Genomic DNA, 20,628 nt, shown 5'->3' on the forward strand with positions numbered 1-20,628 from the left:
ATGTCAACGGAAAGCAGTGAAGTCATCGAGCAGGTTGGCAAGTGAGGCCGGCTCAGCAGAGAAGCAGCAGGCGATGTGGAAGGCACAGGTTCGAGATTTCGCATCGGGCTTTTCACGTTGGGAAAAAACATGGATTCCCCTAGATCGGGCGCACCAATGGTGGCCCGAGTCGAGTCGATACCTCAATATGGCTGAAGTTATGTACACAGTCTTCCCACTCTGGAAATTTCAATGTTGATACAAGACATGACGTCGTGAATTCATTGAGCGCGTAAGATATTGGTGGCATCTGCTGCGGACATTGGTAAGGGCTTCCTCTCAACGACCGTGGTAGTCGATAACACCTAGACTTCGTCTCATATCGGCCAGGCGGTCAGCAGCGGGGGGAGCAGGAGGAGGAGAGTCTCCCTCTTGACCCTCGGTCTCGGGATCTTGGATCCGGACCTTCTTGCGAGGCGCGGACGCAAACGAGAAGTTCTTCAGGGTCGGCAGCTTGGAGATCTTCTTGCCCGATTTTCCAATGGTCTCCTTCTCGTTCGTTGGTGACTTGGTGATTGAATCTTGACGCAAACGGCCCATTGGGCTGCTTCTTGGACTGTCATCCAGAGTGTGCATCGTCTGGAATTGGAGAGGATTCGTGTTCAAAGCGTCGGAGAATTCCATTTGATCATCTCCTTCTTTGTAGTCGTTGGGATCGCCGACCAGGGCAAAGCTATGCCTCCTTAATTCGTCCTTGCGCATGCGTCGGATGCCGAGACGCTTCAGCTCGGTCTTGAAATCGTCGAGCATGATTGTATCCGTCAGGCACTTGAATACCAAACTCAGTTTCCACCACGGATTGATCCTGTCCAGCCTTGTGTCAGCTCACGGATCACGAACCAGCTTGCAGCGTGGAGGAGGAGCACACACCCGTCAATACTACCGGTGAAATCGTGGATACTTGCAGCAATGTCCACCGCCGTGAAGATGAGGGAGAAACAGATGGCGCAAAGGAGAATTCCGAAGCGGGGAGATCGCTTGATGAGTTCAAAGACTCCCGTCCCATACACGGAGTTGATGACATAGAACAGGGTCAGACAGGTAAAAACCCACCACGGGTCTCGCATGAGCGGCTCGTAAGGGCGGACTTTGACGTAAAAGTCGTTGATGTTGTTGAAGAAGCGAAAATTGTTCGAAATCTGCCAACAGATGAAAGGAATCGTAAGGGCCAAGGTCCCCAGGTATATCCTCCGGACCCATTTGCCCGTCTCAGGCTTGAACATGCTTCGCGAGTCCATGAAGAAAGGTTTGATCTTCATCCAGGCGACGATGTTGTGGACGATCCAGGACATGTACAACAGGGTGGCGGTCGCCGACAAATACCACCCATAACCCGAGAAGTCCATGAAACAGAACGTTCCTATGAGCCCTGAATTAACCCGTCTGTCACAAGAAAGGTTGGAGGAGCCTGCGCGCGGTTCGCGCCAACATGCTTACCATGTGAGAGTGCCGCAAGTTGCTAGAGGCGAGCGAATTTGCTGGGTCAGCCTTACATACCAGGTATTTTCGGGGGGAGCAAGTCCACAACCATAAACCCAAACTTACCTCGATCAAAATCAGTTTGTGCAAGAGAACACCCCTCCTCATATTTGCGATGGTAATGCATGCCATAATGACGAGCGCGCCGACCATGAAGCCCTCAGACCATCCTTCCAGAATAAAGTCCTCGTCCGAGGCAATTGCTCGCCAGTTGCCATCTCCTGTGCCAACCGTGCCGCTCTCATTGCGGCGCGTCAGGACGGCTGGCGGGGCCATTGGAAGCTATCGAGTCAAAGACGGGAATCGGTCATGTCTCCGCCATGAGACCATGGAGGCAGAGACTTGAAAATGCGCCCGAGATATAGGAGGGGACAAGGTTGGGATTTGGAAGCAAAGGCTCGTTGCAACGGCGGTGAAGCCTTCTCCGCCACCGATTCAGGTCGCTGTGCGACGCAGTCTCCGATTGACTGGCCTAATACGCAGTTCGTGGAACTCTGAGGGCTGGATAGATGTCGCTCGGTCGAGTCGCAAGCTGAAGGGAACCTCACCGAACAGCACGGTTCACGATGGATAGTCGCGGTGAACGAGCTGAGTGAGACGAACTGGAGGTGGACGACAGGGCAAGAGACGAGGGAGATGACAGTCGAGCTGACAAGATAGTGGTTTGATGTGTTCAATGAGGACGTGGGTGGGAGGGGAAAAGGTTGGTGACGGTGACTGAGACTGCGACGACGACGAGAGTGAACAGGTCGAAGATGGACAGCAATTGTCGCTACTTCAGCTGCGGGCGCGTGTCCATATGAGAAGAAGCAGCCCAATGGCATGGACTGACTTCGCTTAAAGCCCGCATATCGGAACTGGGGTGGTGGATGCTGGGGCGCATTAAGATCGTCGGGTCACGCTGCACGGGTGGTTGTACCTACAGACAATGTTCCCTCAGACTTGGACTCGGTAAGGCGACCTTGAACACATGGGTGGTTGACGGGAGGTTGACCAATTGGAGTTAGTAGTATTATTGGTGGGCTGCATGGCTCAAGTCGGACAGGGGCCTTTAGGCGTCAGCTGCTGAGGCCAAAAAGTGGGTTTGAGGGTTGCTAAAAGTACTTGTTCCAAGTAGGTAGGTGGCACCAGTGGGTGCGCGGTGGCCAGCCAGCTCACCTGACAAATGATATGGGAAGGTCTCTAGGTGGGTGCTAGGTGGGCTTTGGGCTTGGGAGAGGTGATGCCCACGAGCTCTGTACAAACCAACCTGGAAAGGCAACGAGGGTCGAGTACAAACCGAGTATCCTCAGAGGTACTGTAAGTTAGACTATACCCAAGGTCATGGGTCCCCGGGGGAGCCACCAGGCCCCGCTAGGCACCCCTTCCTGGTTAAAAAAGCCACCCAAACAGAAAATTCTACGCGGGTAGAATGACGCATGGAGTGGCCCGTTCCCCACCCCTTTGCCGCCTCTTCCAAGGCCCCAAGGGCGCAGAGGCCAATAATGGCCCCCCCGCATAACACAAGGCCATTGAGACTCACCCTCCCCCTTCCGTACTTGTAGGGCACAAAGAACCGTGGTAGTGGTGGTGGTGGTGGTGCTACCGCTGCTACGCCTGCTGTAACATATTGTCAATGACAAGGAAAAACTAATGCAAAACCAAGGTCGGAATCCTACCCACCAAACCTCTCACCCAAAAAGTCAAATCCGAAGCAGGGGATCTACAAAGTTCATGGATGTATGTACACCCAGACCCGGTGAGGCAGACTCGTCTAAACAGAACAGGGCTCGTCCCTTCTCTACAAAATCATTCTGCCTTGTCGTGGCCTGTACATATCCGCTTAATTCGGATCCCGGTTGCAATCTCAATGACGCCTAATATACTCGCCTCGACCCGAGTACGTCGAGGGGAAAAGATTTTTTGAAGCCACGAATCGGAAGAGACGAGTCTTTTGCATACGAGTACCTTGAGGACCTCGAGCTAGTAGTATAGAGAGGAAACGGCCTCGATTCCTTGTTGCTGCTCCGGCTTCTCTCGTGCCCGACCAAGAAACCCCAAAATAACAGACAGAATTCTCGAGGAGAAAGGTGGATTTTGTTGTGGGTAAAAGTACATCGCCAATGATGTTAGCCATTAAATCATGAATGTGCCTCGTCTGCTCGTCGTAGCCCTCGCCTTCCACATGCTCATCCTGTTTTCTGATGTCTTTACTTCTCAAAGAGGGCAACCTTGGTACCAACACCGGAAGCCAGCGTCACCGTCAACCACTCGCGCCATTCCCTGTCGTCTCGGCTCTCGATTCGTGGGAAAGTCTGGATCAATCTGATGGTGGCATAAGACGCCTCCATCAAGGCGTACTGTTGGCCGACACAGATGCGTGGTCCTCCATTGAACGGCAAGTACTCCCAGCCTGGTCGGAGAGACTCCCATCGCTCTGGTTTGAACTCTAGCGCGTCGGGTCCGTAGAAATCCTTACGCCGGTGCACTATCCCACACTCGTCAGTATCATCACAGCTGCTTCGAGTGTTTGATTTGCGTAGGGGACTTACTTGACCACGGTGAATACGCCACCACTTGGCCCTTTCTCACCAGCACGGGAGCCTTGCCATCCACTCCTCCACCAAGAGGCAGAATGGTGTCACGGATGGCCTCACGACTGTTGCCGGGCACGACCGGCATCAGTCGAAGGGACTCGTTCAGCACCCATTTCAGATACTTCATATCCTTGATGGTGTTGTAGTCGGGCTTCTCGCCGCCAAGCTCATCCACTTCGGCCTTCAATTTGGCCCAAATGTCTGCTCGGTTCGATAGTACGTGCCAGGTGTTTGACAGCAAGCCTGCCGTGGTGTCACGACCCGCGAGCAGGATATTGAGCAATTCCGATCGGAGGGCGTAGGGATCCTGAGTCTGATTGAGCAAGGCGTGGAGGAAGACGTAGCGACTGTTCGGATCCTGCTTGCCGGACTTCAGCTCCTCCATAGCCTCGTGGATGATTTCGTCAGCAAAATCATGAATAATCTTCACACTCTTCCGCCATTTTGCGTCCGGGATGTAATCAGTCAGACCTCCCGTGCGGAAATTCTTGCCACAAGCTACCAGAAATCACATACATCAGCTGACAATTTTCACCCAAAACCCGCGAGACCATACGTACCTTCAGTGACATAGACAAAGGCCTTGACAAACTCGTTGGCGGACTTGGTCTCCAGACCTGGCGCCAGGCTGTTCGTGGATCTACCAAACAAGAACTCGGTCGCCGAATCAATGGTCAAGCCGAAAAACAAATCTTGTAAGTCGACCGTGGATCCGTCGCGAGGAATGGAGTCGATGAGATGGGAGACATGGGCTTCGAACATGTCGAGGTCGGCCACCTGCTGACGAGTAAAGTTGGGTCGTACCATGGCACGAGATCTCTCCCAAGCCGTGCCGTCGTTGGCGAAGATGCCGTGGCCGAAGATAGGGAGGAAGACCTGCCTCCTTCTCTTACCAAGGGAGTAGTCCTGAAACTTGGTGGACAGGATTGTCTTGATGATCTCAGGCTCGATAGTGGAAATAACTATTCACTCAATGAGTTCGGCGTTCTCTGGCTTATGCAAGCCCTCAGGGATATGATACATACCAGTGTTTTTGGCCATCCTCAATTTGAGTGTGTTTCTGCCACTGCTGAAGTTTCTGAGTCGAGTCGCCTCATTCATTCGGCCTTCCTTGCCGGATTGGACCATCTGCTTAATCACGTCCACTCCATAGAGTTTGCCCATGATGCCTTTATGAGGGTACCACACCACCTCCTCGCACCCATTGTCCCGGATCATTCGACGCCTCCTGGCACCGATGGTCAACTCATAGTAGATCCGATGGAGGGCATACACTGCAACAAGAGCAATGAGAAGGACGGGGATGGGAAGGTGAGGTATCGACATGATGGCCATGGTTGGAGGTTTTAAGACGATTGAAGGGGCCGCAAGGACGGAAACAAAGATTGTCAGGAATAGGTTCCAACTTGATGGTCGTCCAGGGTGTTATTTATTCGGCTTTGAGGGACCGTAATAGCTCCCTCGTATAAGCAAGTTCTCCAGGTGGGTGGGTGGCCTCAGTCCAGGAGGCAAAGACAGGGTTCGGGTTTGGTGTCAGAGTGTCGGGATGGCCGCCAAATGAGAAGTGATGGTTGTAACCGATCGATGTCAGCAAGGCACAAACCAGTAGTGACAAGTGAGACCGAGAACGAGATGAGGTCTCAGCTACGAGGACACCATCCCTTTCGGCAGCTATTGAATCCGACGTGAGTGTCGGGACTGATGGTGGAAGAGGAGGATACTATGGTTATGTATCACCCCGTGGCAATGCGTGGCAGTGCGTGTCAGTGTACAGTCGCTGGTGGGATATTATTCCTCCGACGGTCCAGTTGCAAAGACGCTGATGACGTTTGATCTGGAATGCAATTTGCTCGAGCCCAAACCGGCCCTTTTAACGAGGTCAAGGTCTATCGTCCAGTTAGGCGTTTGGGTTGTAAGGCACAATGTTGGGGCTTGACTCGGAATAGGTTTCAGCTCCGAAAGGAGGGGAGCAACGTCGATTTGATTTGTACGAGGTATACGAGCACTGACGGAGGATGGACTACCTAGAAAGGAGTTTGGTTGCGAGAGATGCCGGCACAGGCTGGCGCAGTCTGGCGCAGTCTTGGTAAGCTTGGGGATTCGTGGAGATGGGAGATGAACCGCAGGCGATCAACAGATGCCGAGGCACAATTAAGTGAATATCGCAAGACATCTGAAATTCATTATACTTGTACCAGTCCGACTACCGAGTGCATCGAATACCATCCATTCAACTGGCTGACTGGGTAACTTGGTAGCAGCCTGGCCAGTGCTGGGCGCCCCGGTCGATCACTCACCCTTGGTGACTCGCCCTACACGGCTCGACGGCATCCACAATCGCCCCATTTGGAATATAAAGCGAGCAATCCTCATCCTCCTCCTCCTTTCCTCTCCTCCGGTCTGCCTCCAACCAAACAATTCCTACTCGGTCCTCCTCTACCCAGGGTGCTAGACACACGAGATGCCTGGTCTGTCATTCGGGCTGCTCCATCTCCCGGTCCTTGCTCGCTTGCCTTCTTCCAACCCTCCAGCACCTGGTCAATGTTGCCGACGGTCCAATTGATGGTTCCATTCTAGCCTAGGAGCAGTAGTAAACCTCATCCCCTAACATGTGGTAAATGATGATGACACTGGCGACATCAATTTGCTGCTGACCCTACTTCGCCTTCCATCGTGACCGAAAGCTGCCGCCTCCATTCCCATAGGATTGCATAGGATTGCGCCCAGCAGCATCTGTCATCTCGCTATTCCGTACGAGTCAGAGAATTCGAAAGGCCAGTCTCCCTTGGCCACGTCCTCCCATTCTCCAGTCCACCAGCCTCGTCCGCTAATCTCTTGCATGATGGCCTTGCTCTGGACCTGCATCACTCTTCCCACGGCCACGATGCCCTCCCCTCGTCCCAAAACTGGCGCTGCCCCGCCCTCGCGCCCTGTCTCCACCATTGCCTCTTCCTCGGCTGCTCCCCCCGTACCGGCCACTCCCACTGCTACTGCCTCTACCTTTGCCGCCGACCTTGAAATCGATTCTCTTCAATGGACGCTCAAGCGCGTCGAGTCCATTCAGTCCCAACTCGGCCCTCCTTTCCTTGCTCACTTTCCACGGTTGAAATATTTCCTGCGCATCCTGTAGACCACGCAGCTCTTCTACCCAAGCCTTGCAATACTCACCTCGGGGATCGTAGTCACAGCCTTGTTTGATAGGGTTGAAGACTCTGGCTTCGCCACGAGGGTCATTCCCCACCCCAGCCACGTATTGCCAGTTGCCCCAATTGGAGCTGACGTCGTAGTCCGTCAGCATGCATTCATACCACTCGGCCCCCAATTTCCAGTTCACGCCCAGGTGCTTTGCTAAGAAGCTCGCCACGTTTTGTCGAGCTCGGTTGCTTGTGTATCCCGTATGGAAGAGCTCGCGTTGGCTTGCATCGATAAAGGTTGTCCCAGTTGTCCCGCGCAGAAATCTATCCAGCATCTCTGCAACTTCCGGGCCACTGCCTTTGCTGCCAGGTGTCTTCCACGCGGAAGAGTGCTCATTCCGGAACCCTTCCAGCCGAAACAACCGATAGCCAAATTTTCGTGTAGAGAGCCTCATGTAGTCTCGCCATAAGAGCTCAAATCGTACAGCAGCAGTGCCGGAGTTTTCCCCCTTCCCATATCCTTCTGCGGCCCGATATCGGTCATCCCTCCCTTCCTCAAACTCGAGCAGCTGGGAGTGTATTTGGCGGGCGGTGATACAGCCGAGCGCCAGCCAAGCCGAAAGTTTGGTAGAGAAATCCGTCCCTAACAGACCGTTGCGGGTGTCTTTGTATCTGCTCATGAGCCCCGATTTCACCAGGAATTCTACCCGTTTTTCTCCTTCTGTATTGCCCCCATGGAAAGGATGGGCAGAAGCGACTCCTGAAGAAGGAAAGCAAGGTGGCTTGGAGAGCGGAGGGTTGGCCATCAGTGGTTTCATCAGGGCCGATTCCAACTTCTCGAACGTGTCAGGTATCGAAAATGGAGGGGTCTGCAACGGGACTGACGTTGGCAACGGAGGCAACGATGGCGGCGAGGGTAGTGTTTTGCGTGGCGCTTCCCTCAACGGCTCTACTGACTTCCGGTAGCTGGTGAAGACATCTGGAAGATCAGAAGGCTTGTCGAACGGCAAATCTCGGCTAGGACACGTCAGTCTCGCACGATATCCCACTTGTTGTGCACACATACTCATCGATGAAGTATTTCTCATCCAGCCATAACCTGAAGCCGATCCCAAACTTCTCAGCAGCCTGGCGTACGTCCCGTTCCTCCCGCTTCTCCTCCACACCTTCCTCCTCTGTCATCCATACTGCTGAGACAGATGCTTCGTCTGCCTGACGGAACTGGTCCAGGATGTCTTCCACCACCTGACCTAAGATGCCGACGCGGATACACAGACCGCTACCCACCCCCTCGAGCTGAGACTTTAGGTCCCAAATTGATTCGGCGAGAAATTTGGCCCTGTGAGGGCCACATCTCCAGAACTTTCCCACCTCTGAACGCGCCTCGGGGAAAGGCGATTTGGAGCCAGGCTCGGTGACGAATCCGGAGACTTCGACCTGCTGGGCGGCAAAAACATATACAGGGAGAACGTGAGTAAATGCCTTTTGCACCTGCTGGGAGAGTTGATGTATCTCGTGAAAGACGGGATTATCTGGAAGTCGGAGGTCTCGTCGCAACAAGTATATCAGGACACGATGGGTGGTCATTGAGCCAGGTGCAATGCTGAGGAGCTTCCTCGATCAATAAGAAATCCCTAGTCTCTAGACCTCCACTGGACCGTAGTCTCAAAGAGACCAGAAGGATGGCCCTGCAACCTCCAAGATTGTCAAACAGATGCTCAGACGTGCCAAAAGGCAATTGTGGAACGTGTGCCGTCGACAAGTGCTTTCTAGGCGTAGCAGTTGATTTATGGAAATATTGGAGGGGAACAGGACGGGCTTTGAAGATTCGAGGATTTAGAGTCTATGAAAAGGGCGAATCTCGAAGGGACTGTAAGAGAACCAAAGACTGAAAGAACCGGCACGCAAAGACAAGTCAACGATCCCAGCTAATCAGCTGGCGACAGATGGCAGAATATTGGCCTTTTCAGGTGGTGGACGGGGTCTGGCCAGGGTGTCCTAGAGGCAGAGTATACCTAGATTTGTACGTTGTCCACCAGTTAAGAGGTTGGATGACCAATGGTGCAGGAAGGACATGCCCTACGAGACTATTTCTGCCGGGTTTAGATGCGGTCAAGGATAAGGTATCATGAAATCATTGGGGAAAGACGTCGAGAAAGCGGAGCCAGAAAGGGTGGCATCTGGGAACTTAGGCTGAACCTTGGGAGCAAGTCGAGGGTGAATGGAAGGCTAGACATGGCCAGCAGGGCGTTGGCAATGTGTCAAGATGTTGGGGAACGGATGGATTGGCGGAAGGGCCGGTTTGTGGCTGAAGCAGGACAAAGGCAGGAGAGCAGGCATCATGGCGTGACGCGAGAGAAGGATGGGTTGGAAACAAGGTTCGATCTGAGGTCGGAGAAGTCGATCTGCGAGATCGATATGTGGAGCTTTCAGGGTGGTACGAGGTAGCGCCGATCGATCGGGGAATACCTACAACAGATTGTTTCTGTCAGTTGGACAACTGGACTGGGTGAGGGGGGGTAGCAGGCGAAAACGTGGGTTTTCCGGGCGGGGACTGTGTTTTGCAAAACATGACCACCATGAGTTTGACGTACAAGACCGTCTGGCCGATGCAGAGGGATTAAAGAGGGAGGGAATGAAGAGGTGATTTGCGCAGTCGTTCGCTTAACAGCTGCAAGGTAAACTTTGTGCTGGAGCAAATGACACAAGGACAAGCCCGCACTTAGCTGCATCCGGATGGCTGGGAACGACCGTGGACATTGGATTCCGCCTTGTGTAAAATTGGGTTAGGAGGAATCGGTCTATGCATGGCCTTGTTGGGTGTCATGATCATTGATGATTCTGTCTGTCTGCCGACTACGTGCGCGTGCGCGTGGTGTGGAGAGGGAGAGAGAGAGAGAGGTTGGGAGAGAAGGACGAGGGTCAAGGAGAGTGAGACTGCGTACATGCAGTATGTGTTGTATGTGTCTCTGTGTGGGTGTTTTGTGCAGCCATTTCCAGATTGAGATTGTGTTTTTTTTTCTTCTTCTAACGACCCATGGCTCTTTCTGGAGGAGTAGTAAGCCTTCCTCGTGACTGTCAACCGTTGAGATCGTGTAACTTTTTCATGGCGGGTTTTGGTACCAGGCAGGTTAGGTCGAGGTGCCGAGGGCTGCACAAATCGCTCTGGCTGTGTGACAGTCTTGGAATTGCTCACTGCGCGGTTGGACGGTTCCTGGTTCCGGATAGGTTGTATTGCATTTGCTTCGGTGTCAAGGCTGTCAATTGGCACAGGATCAAGGGTTGTTGATTGCGCGCACAGCTGTGTTCTTGCGGGAGGAACAGATGTGTGACACAGGGAGAATCCACTCTACAGCAAGTTCAGCAAGCCTAGGAAGCCCAGGTCTTTCGCCTAACAAGCCCAGGTAGCACCTACCTACCTAGTACGAGGTACCTACGTACATTACGTATCCGGCTGCTGGTGGGGCACGTGGGCTCCGACTCCTCAGTGGCTCGGTACACGTGATTGCCTATTGAGTCCTTCCCCACAATCTTGGAAAGGCTGAGAGAAGAAGGCCCGCAAACGCCCCAAAGCGCCTTTTGGGGCGCAAAGCCGTGCTTCTGTCGGCGCCTCTTCCGCAAGCGAGGCTCGCGTCATTTGGCAAGCCACAGTCGCGTGGTCTACAGGGGTCTTCCCAGACACGAAACTTGACAGCGACGACCTCGTACTCTGTACCGAAGACATAAGGGAATGCGGAAGACATGGCAAAGTGGACACGCAAAGTGCTCTAGGCTGTCATACCATGTCATGGCCACAACCTCTGAATGATGGGCATGCATAACGCTCCCAGGTTCATCCATTCCAACAGCCACCCAAATGTACCTATATTCATTAATGTTTTATTGATTCCGTCAGAAATTTCGGTGTCTCCCTGGTGCTCGCCTTGAGTCTGTCATGCTCACCACCACACGCCCTGCCAGAAAAAGAAAACCAATTTACCAGTATAGCCCCTGTCCTGTCATGCCATTCCGCTGGGTATAATGAAACAACATGGTACATCGGAAATGCCCATTCCTGGCGATAAGAATCCGTCAAAATCCATCCATCTCGTTCCGCCTGTTGCTGGCATGCTGCCATCCATCAAGTCATAACCACAAAAACCACTGAATGAAAATAAAAATCCACAGGACAAGGGCCTCCCAGGATAATATATTGTACAGTCGCTCAAAGAAAGGATTAATATGCAATCAGTGAGGCCAGAGTTGGGTGCCCTGGTGTTAAGCTGCTGGCGCAGCTGCCGGGCTTTCATTGATGCCATCGCTTCCGGACTCGGACTTGACACCATCCTCTCTGGCCGTAACGTCGGAGGGATTTCCAGTGCCGCAGCCTTTGACAAGGATATGTCGCTGTGACGCAAAAGTCAGTCTCATGTTAATCAGACTCGATCAGTCCAACTTACTTTCAGCGCGTCTTTGCGAGAGAAGCTCTTGTCGCAGTGATTGCACGGAAAAGGCTTTACAGCAAGATGAATCCTCTTGTGTCTCTTCAGATCATGATTACGGTTGAAACTTTGCGGGCACTGATCGCACTTGAAAGGCCGGTCGTGTAGCGGTTGTTGCTGGGGTGTATTGCTCCGAGCCGGGCCATACATGCTGTGGGCATTTGCCGCATAGCCGCTATTGAAAGCCATGGGTAACATGTTGGCTTGCATATTGCCCACCATTGCCATCTGAGCACCTGGACTGTGGACGTTGGACATGATCGCACCAGGCATGGCAGGCAGTGAATATGAGGGCGGAGGCGGGCGCATAAAAGGAGCCTGGGACTGGGGCCCTTGATGGAGTGGCGGCGAAACTCGAGGAGCGGCAAGGGAATGATGGTGCGGACTTTGATACTGGTGCGGCTGCAAAATGGTATGCAGGATGTTGTTGAGCCGTAGTTGTCATGGTTGCGTACAAAGCGGGATTTGATACGGCTCTGCTGACCCCGTCGCCCGGCGTCACAGGGGATTGTTGGTTGGGTGGCTTCACACTGTTCGACAACGGCGATATGACGCTCTGTTGGGCTGTCTGGTGGACAGCGTTTGAGGGAGAAGAGAGGGGAACAGGGGCACCGTACGGCTGAACCGAATGGAGATCATAGGGTGGAGGGGGCAATGCAGAGCCTTCTCCGGCTGAAGGGGAGTTGGTGCTGTTCCTCAAGGCGCCTGGTATCGGTGAAAATACGGATCGGCCGGACACGAGAGATCCATTCTGCCAGGAAGGTGTGAAGCCCGTGTGGTATCCCGTGGGCGTGGTCCCTGTTCCGAATAGTGTTGGCGTATATGGTAGCACCGGGCCTGCTGCACTGTTTGGGGTTGTCCCCGTGGGAATTGCAGATGAGGCAGCGCCGCTCTCCGAGGCTGAATTGGACGGGGGGGTCAAAAGGTTTCCCGGGTTAATGGGCGCAATAGCGTGCGACGTATTGATCCCTGAGAGAGGAGGGAATTTCTGACTCGATACCACAGAACTGAACTGCAGAGCATGGGGAGGCGGCAGGTCGAGATTGAAGGTTGTTTGCCTACGCTGGCTTAGGCTGGAGGGTGTGGTGAGCCCATCGAGGGATGTCCCCATTGGAAGGGGAATTGCGACGGACGCCAGAGTGACTGCTGGGGAAGAGACTCAATGCGGGTTCCGCTGGTTTTTGACTGAAGAGTTATAAGAATCGACACTTCTGCAGAGTATGCTCCAGCAAGAAGTCAATGCTTCCTTTCTTATCTTGTTCTCGGCGATATTGGCGACGGGTAGAAAAAGGAGATTATGAGAAGACCAGGCGGCAGTGTCTCTGGAATCAGTCAACGAAGGTGTGGCATGGATTGTGGCTATTCGGAGGGTCGATAAGTGAGATTCATCTGTGTTCTCGAGGGCAACCCAAAGTTTATGTGATTTATCTCAACAGTGCCTATACGCGATGCAGACTGGCAACTTTTGTAGAAGGGTTGGTGGTGGAGTATCGTAGGTGAAGATCAGTTTCTTGGGTTGAGAACGCGGCTGGCTGGTGCGGCTTTGTCAGTGGTCCCGGGGCTTTTTATGATAAATGGGCCTCTCTCTTCAGACAATCGAGGAAAAAGATCTGCACAGACTGAACCAAGCCCGATAGTTGACGGTGCTCCTGCTGGATACTGCACGCGGATTGTTGGAAAAAGAAAATAGCACAGCTGGAGTCGATACCTCGAAGGCCGGAGGTGACGATGGCGAGCGTGGAGGTAGGGTTATTTTCGCTCGCAGACAAGAGGATGGGAGCAGGATTTTGATCAACGAGGGCAGTTCGATTTCAAGAGTACTCGAAGTCGCGATCCTTTTGGTCGGGGCAACACATGGCGCTCTTAGCGGGCAGCTGGCGGCCGGCTGGCTGGACGGGCCTGTCGCCTTCGTCGCCTAAAAAGAAGAGAGCTGGTCGAAAACGGACAGCGGAGACAGGAGGTGCTAGGATGTGACGGGTATGGTCGCGATGGGTGCTGCTGTACGGACTGCAGACTTTGGACGGGTGGAGAGGAGTGTTTTCTGGCCCTTTAACGCTGTACGGGATAGGCTTGTATGTGGGCAACGACGGACAGAGTGCTGATTGCTGATTGCCAGGACACACTGGCGTGAACGAAGGGGGTGGAGCTAGCTATCTCTTCAGGACTTGTAGGGTAGTGGTCATGCAGGCAGAGGGGAAGAGAGTTTTGGTCAGGGATGATGGTGGGCGGGAGACGGAAGAGGCTAAGAGTCGAGACAGGGAGGCAGGGGTGAAGAAAGCGAGGGAGATGGTGAACTGCGGTCTGAACGGAGGAACGTGTTTTAGGACGACGAGTCGGGATGGGCTTGACATGGGTCCCTGTCGGCTGAAGGTCTCAGTTTCTGGTGGTGATGGTGGATGGAGGTTGACGAGGAGAAAAAAAGCACACAACAGTCTGGACCGAGCGCTGCGGCCAGAGTTTGATTCCCAAACGGGATCGCGAGAAATTGGATCCTGAGGCATTGCTATGCTGGAACCAGTTTAGCCCTGAGGGGGCACTGGGGTGGATTGGGAGTTGTGATGAATCTTCGAGGGTGGTGCTAGTGGAGAATTTCCTGACAGGTACCAGTAGACGGGAAGAGGAGGGGGGAAGTTTGGGAAGTTGGAGGGGTGGGTTTTTGGTGTGCAGAATGCAGAGTGCATTGTGCAGGGCGCTTGCTTTGGGGGGACGGAGGGGGGCGTCTCAGTAGTGGCCTGAGGGACTTTGGGTATCTAGGTTGGTATTGAGAAACGGGCTGCAGCTCTTCATTTACCTACTGAGATGCATGCCTAATTAGCTCTAGACGGGGGACGATGCTTCCCGGCTCAACTTTGTCCTCCAGAGAAGAAATACCTGGGTACTAGGTACCTACTACTTGATACCTGACGAGTTACGAGTCAAGTACCGTACAGTCGTTTTCTTCTACCGGTAGGGCTTACCTGGACTTTTTCCTCATGTCGGGCCTACAAGTCCGAAGTGCCTACCTACAATAGGTAGCGAGTAGGGAGCCTATCAAGCACCTACTTGTAGAGTTAGTTGAGATGCTTACCTAGTATCTGCCTAGCGTGCCTACTATTGTGTCACCCGGAGCACATGATGTTATTACCAGTGTCCAGCAGTCCCAGGTGTAGATACCTACCGAGTAACCATTATTTGCCCACACACACACACACGCTCCCCCTCTCTCGACTAAGCATCCCTCGTGTTGTTTGTTCCAGGCTGCGTATCGACTCGTCCTGTTCCCGATGGTATCTTTGAATTTTCCCTGTCAGAATCATACAGCATTTCTTCTCCAATTCCCTGAACCTTTCACATACCCCGTACCCTCCCCCTTGTACGGAGGACTGTATTATTGACTCGTGTTCGGCGACCATCTGAGGTTGTCCAGTGCCCACCCTGTGTCAAATTTGGTTCTTTTCCCTTCCCCCATTACTTTTATCACTGTTTCAAGGAAAATCCTTTCCCGACGTGTCATCCCTACCCCCTGGTCGTTTGGCCCGCGATGGTCAGTGTGTTGTGGTCTTTATCTTGACGATGCTAACTGCGTCTTAGCTGGACAGGCCCCCATCGCAGGAAACCTTCCTACCTAGTACCTAGTACCCCGTACCTACGGTTCTTTTGCCAGCGACAGGCCATCGACAGGCCATCGACTCGCACTTGTATCTAGTGGATGCTCCATGTTCCACCTTTCCTCTCTTTGCCAGGCACTATCTGCTCGTACGGAGCACAAAATAGGCGAGACACCACAGCTATTCTCTTTACCGATCTTCAATGCCCAGCCAATCCTCGACCTTAACCCAGTCTGGCTTAGGGAACGTACAAGAGAGGAAAAAGGAATAAACCTTTGGCACTGTTTGCTTGCCGTAGAGGACGTCACTTCACCAACCTTCACGGCGTTGCCGTTGATAGAAGGACGTTTCAGGGGTGCTCCCTTGTAAACAGGAGCCACAGCTGCCGAGACTCTCGATTCAACCAACAGCATGCCCGGATCTTGTCCGATATGGGAACACCCCAAAGAATGGCCTTTCTGTCACTTCCCTTGTTCTCATCCGAGAGTGCGACTGGCTGCTGCACCCCCACCACCACAGCTTGTGCTAGACATCACCCTGCTGGGGCCACATCGAATCAGCTCACGCTACACAATCACTGTCTGGATATGGATGTGATATGCGGCGCAGACCTCCCTTGGGGTTGTCCCGCAGATGAGTTGCAAATCGTCTCTAGCTCTCCGGAGCACGAGAATAGAGCCTGAGGCAAACTCCGCAGGTACAACTTGTATATGCGCAAGAGACGTTTGCGGTTAAAGCTTCATCAGTGACCGCTTAACCCCACCACCACAGTTGCTCTTGGCCGACTAACGAACAGTAACACGATCTTTAGCTCTGGACTAGTCCTCGGCGCATGCATTGGTGCGGTCTCCTATTCGGCGGTTCCCTTTCAAGCGACCTGAAGTCTGGCAGCGGATCAAGCAATTTCCAGTGCCATGTGGCTGCCACCTCATTTTTGCGATTCCCCTAAAAGCGGTCGTTCACTGACAAGCGGACCGCCGAGCACGCTTGCAGGGTCTGTGCTTGTCCTTCACATGAATCCCGGATCCAATCCAGTTATACTCCACTCGCCGCCAGTCTATTCTGCTCTTTTCCTGGAAGTTCAGCCAGCCAGAATTGTGCTGCAGAAACAGCCACCGTGGGACTAGACGGCGCCAACCTGCGCTTTTGCTTCTTCAGCAGATCGATCTGTCCAGCGGCTTGGGGCTGCCATGCTTTTGACACATTTTATGCGAATGATGCAAACTGGGCTCCTCAAACCTTCAGATGGAACTTTGGTGCCACCCGCGACCAGAGTGCGCCCTGCCGTTTTGCACAGTCATACTTGGGCTGTAAGATCATCACCCACTATTCCGTGGCTGGTCCCTCAAGATCGGCCCCTGTTGATCGGCTGCTTTCGTCGAATATCACACCCATTTCACACATTCGTGGATCGAAGATAGACAATACGATACTCGGGCTTCAGCTTGGTCAGTCGCGTGGCCGAGCTCTCCATGCGATTCGCTATCAGACCAGACTTCAAGTAAGCGCTTTACGTCAAACCTGATCCCCTAAGGGCCAGGAGCAATTTCGGAGAGCTTGGCTTGTCACGAGGCAAACTAACGTGCCCGGGGTTTTCAGATGGGGACCTGTGGGCACTTGGTGAGCAGCAACTCCAGGGGATAACCAATGGTGGCGCTTCCTACGCGAACCGCTATACCGCTTGCAATACTTTCAAAAGGTGCCCCTGCAGATCGCGTCCTCGACCTCTTTGCTGACACCCGCTTGCCGGGGTTTCTGGGGCTGCTCCGCTTTCAACAGGCTCGTTGGGCTGATAGTGCGCCATTGGTTTGCCCTCGTAGAGTCTTCCGAAGGAAACTCCCTGGTACTATGGTATATAATTTTCCGTCCCTATACAGCCTTACTGACGTTTCGAAGTTAGATAGACCTCAGACCCATTGGGTGTCGCAGATTTTCAGCCTCCTACCCAACCTGGCCCAAAAATCTAGACCTCGCATCAAGCACCGTGTCGGAAATTGTATCCTCCGACCTACATGAATACGAGCACTGTCCTTTGCCCCCTGTCGATACATAGCTGAACCAGCATATGGAGTCACGGACCTGACGATCTGCTGACCGCTTCGCGTGCTGTTTGCCGATTCTTGATTCATTTTACGTGTTTGACTGGACCTTGAAAATCAATAGATCTCTGTATGTCCGGACTAGGAGTGGAGTCTAAGCATTCATCAGGCCCTTTCGCCTCGACGCGCCCACAGGCTTCCAGGGCTGAGGCGGCTATCACTGGAGTTGCAATTTCGGCGTCTCTCTGCCAGAACTCAGAAACAATGGCATCAACGACGAGTACTTGGTGCATGTTTCGGGAATCTGCAGGTGGCATCACGAACAGCAACTCTCTCGCGGACTGGAGGAAAGTGGATCGGTTCCACGGCAAAAGCTGCTAGTATCGGGCATGGCATTGTCAAAGTGTCCGGCTCCTGACACTGACGTGCTGGGCCTTTGTTTGTGCGGTCCCCTTTCCGAACTCTGGCTTGGCCTCTCGTGAAGCAGTCCGCGGGTTTTTACACCCCAGACCACCATGGGGTGGAGCCGATAGTTCCATTCCCTATTGAGAAGATATACAAGTACTCGTTTTCGAATAGCTCCGTTTCACCGCCCGCCGAAAAGGGACGCTCAGTGTTTACTGAAATCTGTGGCTAGGACAGCCTGATACCTCTTCTTCACGGTATGAGGTCGAGACATCGGATATAAAGTCGCGATCGTCGCGTCGCGTCTCTGCCACAAACCTTATGCCCCCCTGGAGTCCTCGGCAGCTTCTGAGACTAGCCTTAACTTTGCAGGGTTTTTGACGATATGGTGGGCTTCCGAAATAATGGCGCCCCCTTTTTCCTTTTGGACTTGGTGCCATTTCCCCGAACCGGCTTACCCGCACAGAAAAGTTGCCGGATGAGGAGGCGAGGATTTTCCTAGCACCCGGAGGAGCGCCACAGCCTTGAAGAGAATTGGCTTCAGCCTTTTGGGCCGCATCTCAGCCTTACAGCACTAACTGTCTGACTGGCCTTGTCGCCGCTGAAGGGGTCTGGGAGAGACGCCCAATACCCACAACCTTCGCTCGTTTGAGTGTCCGTCAAATCTCTTTTTCTCCCGCCTTGGCGATTGGAGTGGCCATGTTGTCAGGGCCTTGGGTGCTTGTGGAAGTTTTCTGTACGGAGCAAACGGGCAGCCTTAATAACTGACGAGGCGCTTTTCTTTGAGAGAGGGGAGGGGGCCCGTTGGCAGAAAGTGTAAGGTACACACACACACCCACCAGCATTGAATTCTTCGGACGGTTTATAACGCGCCCGTTCTGCACTGTACCTATGGAGTACATTAGTCGTTTGCCCTTTCAAAGCATATTGTCCCCCGGGAGCGCTTCCCGTCGAAAGCCACTCACACGTCCGTGGCCGTTTGAAGTCAAGGGTCTTTGCTCACCACTCTCGCGAGCCGTGTGCCGTGCCGGATCTGGAGCCCTTGCTTTATCAAACACGCTGCCAACTGGCGTGGACGGTGCGTCTTGCCTCCGTGGCATGTGCAGCTGGCATGAAATCTTCAGACACGTTTCCCCTTGTTGCAGGGTCTCCATGATGAGATATTATTATTGAAATGTTACATGGCTCTCTTCCCGCTGTTGCATGTCGAACCCACAAATCACCCATGTTTGAGAGAATTGATTTCAAAAACGGAAAACAAGGGGCGTCGCGTGCTGCCTGCCGCGTGCCCTCTGCCTCCTGGTGATGATCATTATTCACCGGTTTCTTTCCAGATCAAGCAGCGGTGGATTCCCCGACCGGCAACGTGACCGGCGGCGTTGGACGTGGCTTGGTCGGCTTGGACGAAGCAGAGGTCAGAGGACTGGCTCAGGACCTCGTCCAGGGCGCGAAAGGCGCCGGGCCCGAGGTCCAGGGCGAAGCGAATTTCCTTGACGTGCCGCGGCATGCGCATCACGTAGATGTAAGGATCCAACGACTCCTTCCAGTCACTCTCGTCCATGGTCCTTCGCAGGTCCTGTAAGGCGGTCTGGTAGTCCCCGTCGGGGAAGTCGAAGGAGAAGTGCCGATCCCAGACGTTGAGGTCGAGGACCAGGCGGGGTTTGGCCTGGCCGTTGGGGATGGAGGCCATGAAGTCCTTGAGGTAAGGGATGGCGACCAGCAAGATGTGGGATGCGGCTTCGATGACGATGAGCTCGAGGCTCGGACAGTGTCGGTCCAAGGTCCTCCAGAAGGACGTGGCGTACGAGCTGTTGAGCCAGGCGTTGCGGTAGACGCGCAGCGTCTTGATCGACGCCAGGGCAATGGAGCCAAGATGACAAAATGTCTGGATGTCTTTGTCGAAGCGGAACGAGTTGGCGCCATACGCGAACTGCAGCGCATCGCGCGAGATGGCCTTGTTCACGCGAAATAGCGCCGTGTGGAAGGTCGGCTCGTGCGGCGTCTCCCTCGCCTCGTCCGAGAGTGGCCATGTCGCCCACTTCGTGTAGAAGTCGTGGAAGCCCAGTGTGATGGGGTTGGGTTTGTGACAGAAGAGATACGCATAGATCTGATGTCGAACCTCGGTGGGGAGGTCAAGTAGACCTAGTCGCTTTCGAGGCTGATCACCGCTCGTGCCATTCATGACTGGAGTTTGTCTGGTTGGTGACCTCTGGGTAGAAGGAGGCGGGTTGTTTGTTTTTGGGAGTCTCTGTCCCTGAGCATGTCAGGACCAATCCGTAAGCAAACAGACAGTCTGTCAATAGTGGCAGGAATTGACAGACGTGCAATACAGAAGGCCTGGTCTTCGTGGCAGCAAGATTTAAAAAAAAAAAAAAGAAAACAATAGTGGCGTTGGGTTTGCCCTCGCTTATTTGATGACGGATGGCCCTCCCAATGCACGCTACCGTGACGTCTCTTTTTGGACCACGTGGTTGCGGATTTGTGATCTGGGCGAAACCACCTCGTCGGGATCAGAGTCAGCGTTCATTCCTCAGGGGAACGATTACTGTTGTGTCGTATGTGAAAGCTGGAGGAGTCGGGGACTGGAGAACTGGAGACATCGGTAAGGCTGCCAAGAGGAGGAGGTGATATGACGGTCTGCCAGATGCTGCTTCTGGGATGCGCGTGACGCCGCCCTGTGCTCAACCCCAGCACCCCGGCTCACGTGGGCGCTTTGGGCAATGACTGGTTCGTAATACAAGAAGCTGATTGGTTCCAAGCATTACAGTCACCTGACTTTTGAATGGCGTCAAATCCCCGAAAGTCATGTGACTATGTAACTGCGCTGCGCCCTCGGCCTTGTGCCTTTGCCGCCACATACTTGGGATCAAGTACCAGTACCGAGTCCT

At 53.5% G+C, this 20,628-nt stretch overlaps 5 protein-coding genes across 5 annotated transcripts; all 5 read right to left on the minus strand.

The window, feature by feature from the left end:
* Positions 1 to 318: 318 nt before the first annotated feature.
* On the minus strand, positions 319 to 1,794 carry AYO21_02404 (hypothetical protein; the record flags this gene model as incomplete). The annotated part of the gene is made up of 4 exons (XM_022652383.1): positions 319 to 844; positions 910 to 1,408; positions 1,477 to 1,498; positions 1,585 to 1,794. 4 exons carry the CDS (start codon positions 1,792 to 1,794, stop codon positions 319 to 321), a joined length of 1,257 nt encoding a protein of 418 aa, XP_022515419.1.
* A 1,913-nt stretch (positions 1,795 to 3,707) lies between these two features.
* AYO21_02405 (hypothetical protein) lies at positions 3,708 to 5,429 on the minus strand (the record flags this gene model as incomplete). Its single annotated transcript, XM_022652384.1, has 4 exons — positions 3,708 to 3,985; positions 4,050 to 4,592; positions 4,655 to 5,056; positions 5,120 to 5,429. 4 exons carry the CDS (start codon positions 5,427 to 5,429, stop codon positions 3,708 to 3,710), a joined length of 1,533 nt encoding a protein of 510 aa, XP_022515420.1.
* A 1,401-nt stretch (positions 5,430 to 6,830) lies between these two features.
* AYO21_02406 (hypothetical protein) lies at positions 6,831 to 8,815 on the minus strand (the record flags this gene model as incomplete). Its single annotated transcript, XM_022652385.1, has 3 exons — positions 6,831 to 7,024; positions 7,095 to 8,245; positions 8,295 to 8,815. The coding sequence occupies 3 exons, from the start codon at positions 8,813 to 8,815 to the stop codon at positions 6,831 to 6,833; spliced, it is 1,866 nt and encodes a 621-aa protein (XP_022515421.1).
* A 2,670-nt stretch (positions 8,816 to 11,485) lies between these two features.
* Positions 11,486 to 12,820, minus strand: AYO21_02407 (hypothetical protein; the record flags this gene model as incomplete). Its single annotated transcript, XM_022652386.1, has 3 exons — positions 11,486 to 11,614; positions 11,668 to 12,111; positions 12,194 to 12,820. The coding sequence occupies 3 exons, from the start codon at positions 12,818 to 12,820 to the stop codon at positions 11,486 to 11,488; spliced, it is 1,200 nt and encodes a 399-aa protein (XP_022515422.1).
* Positions 12,821 to 19,052: 6,232 nt separating this feature from the next.
* AYO21_02408 (hypothetical protein) lies at positions 19,053 to 19,922 on the minus strand (the record flags this gene model as incomplete). Its single annotated transcript, XM_022652387.1, has 1 exon — positions 19,053 to 19,922. One exon carries the CDS (start codon positions 19,920 to 19,922, stop codon positions 19,053 to 19,055), a length of 870 nt encoding a protein of 289 aa, XP_022515423.1.
* Between the last annotated feature and the right edge of the window lie 706 nt (positions 19,923 to 20,628).

The sequence above is a fragment of the Fonsecaea monophora genome (assembly GCF_001642475.1).
Source record: "Fonsecaea monophora strain CBS 269.37 chromosome Unknown Scaff10, whole genome shotgun sequence".
Lineage (NCBI taxonomy): Eukaryota > Fungi > Ascomycota > Eurotiomycetes > Chaetothyriales > Herpotrichiellaceae > Fonsecaea > Fonsecaea monophora.